We start from the raw sequence: 1,922 nt of genomic DNA on the forward strand, positions 1-1,922 counted from the left end.
GGGGTGGGGGGTGGCGACAGCTTACCTTAATAGTCCCGTCCATTTGGCGAAGTGTGCGGCCGAGCCCCCCAATATTCCACACATTGACCCGGTTGCAGCCTGCCCTCGCAGCCCCTGCGGATCCGCCCGGCGCTGCCTCTTGGCGCCGCGGGCCCTGCTGCGCGTCCCCCGTGAGCGCCCTGGCCCTGGTCCCCGCGCACGTTTGTTGTTGTAGCGGAGCTCAAAAGAGACAGTTAACCGGATGAAACTTTTTTTAAGCTAATTTTGGGAAGTGACTTCATTTTGCGAATCGGAGAGGAAGTCCTATCTCTCTCTCTCTCTCTCTCTCTCTCTCTCTCTCTCTCTCTCTCGTCTCGCGCTCTCCTCTCCGCTTCTCTGGTCCTTCCTCCTCACACCCGCTCTCTCTCCAGCGGGTCCTGCTTTCCGCAGCACACGCCCTACATAAATGCCCGGGAGATGCCCAGATGCCCCCGCACGCCCCCTCACAGGATACTGGCTCCCGGGAGATAAGGACGCGCCGGGAACAAAGCCGAGGGCCCCGCCGGCGCTTGCGCCCAGATTCCCGCAGTCGGCCCCCCTCCACCGTCCCCCAACATGCCAAAGCCGGGCGCCTCTGGCCTCTTTCTTTTCCCGGGACTGTTGGCAGAGGTGGCCCTCCTGACTCATTCACTTTCCGTTTCTTCCCACAGACGCGTTCATTAATGCTTTTTCCAGCCCGAGGGTTGTTTTTTTTACGGGGGGTCGGGGTGGGGGGGGTGCTGCGGTGGGAATGTACTCGGACTGGGGGTGACCCAGCACCTTCCAAGGAGTAAATCCCAAGGAGCAAACCAACGCCTCAAAAGTGCCTCCCTCGATGGGAAGTTCGCCGCTCACGCTTTTGCAGCCGAGACGCTGCGACTCCGAGCGCGGCTCCCCACTTGCCCCCAAGGACTCGCGACGGGACTCGGCCGCCCTGCAGAGCCGGACTCGGGCTCGGACTCGGCACCGGGACCCTCGGCTGCAGGAGAGGGACCCACACCCGCGGAGGGCGGGGACGGGGGGCACCTGGGCCATCTGCCCTGCCCTGGGTGAAACACTGGGCGTCTACACGGGCACCCCCGCCCCAGCCAGGGCTTCCCCGGACTGGAACCGCCTGGCCGACTGCTCACCAAGAAACCGGCACTTGGGTGGCAAAATGGTCATTGTTTTTAGGTCCGCGGGTCCCTGGCGCTCAGCAAGCATAGTGTCACCGGGACCCGCACACCTTCCTGGACATCTGCTATCCCACCCAGCCAGAAGCCCAGCCCCCCTAGGCCACCCAAAGCCATCCCTCCTGCCTTTCGGCCGAGCTTTCCAGCAGGGCGGCTGGTGGGGATGGGGAGGGGTGGAGGGGGGGGGGTCCATGCAAGGAAGGGACCCTGGTGTTCTAGGCCTGACTCCCTTTCCCCACCTCCCGAACAGGTTACCTTGTCCACGCTCTCCAGACCACGCTTTGGACTGTCTCCCTTTTATTAAGAAGCCGCCCCAGGAAGGAGGAAAATGATCCAGAGAAGATCCGAGTGAATTGGAAAGAAAAATTTTCAAAAGGGTGTCCACAGCAGCGGTAAAGGTGACTTATTAATTCTTTTATTTCTTCAGGAGCAATTGAGCCTGAGAGCTCGCTGGTTTCCCTCCCTCCCCCCTCCCCACGCTGGAAATTTCTCTCATCAATTCCGCTTCAATCTGGTGTTCGAATACAGACACAGGACTGAACGTGACCAGACCCGGAGTGTCGGGCGCAGCCTTCCCGGAATTGAGACTTGGTGTATGCTGGGTGGGGGGGGTGAGAGGGAGTAAGGGGGCTGGGCGCCGCCCCCCCACCTCCTGTCTGCTTCTCAATCCAGGGGTCTGCTCCGGGGCTCCCCTGGGACCGCCACATCTGGTTACCGCTAGCGGGGTCGTCC

The 1,922-nt window shown here is 61.8% G+C and overlaps 1 protein-coding gene across 1 annotated transcript in view; it reads right to left on the bottom strand.

The window, feature by feature from the left end:
- The window catches only part of FLI1 (Fli-1 proto-oncogene, ETS transcription factor), a 144,546-nt gene extending 144,488 nt beyond the window's left edge, over nucleotides 1-58 (bottom strand). The window contains exon 1 of the mRNA XM_004714173.2: nucleotides 26-58. Coding sequence (XP_004714230.1) covers nucleotides 26-43 — 18 coding nt within the window. The 5' untranslated portion in view covers nucleotides 44-58. The remainder of the gene's footprint in view (nucleotides 1-25) is intronic.
- Nucleotides 59-1,922: the final 1,864 nt, after the last annotated feature.

This window comes from Echinops telfairi, unplaced genomic scaffold, assembly GCF_000313985.2.
Source record: "Echinops telfairi isolate 266 unplaced genomic scaffold, ASM31398v2 ScPeMD7_7465;HRSCAF=8503, whole genome shotgun sequence".
NCBI lineage: Eukaryota > Metazoa > Chordata > Mammalia > Afrosoricida > Tenrecidae > Echinops > Echinops telfairi.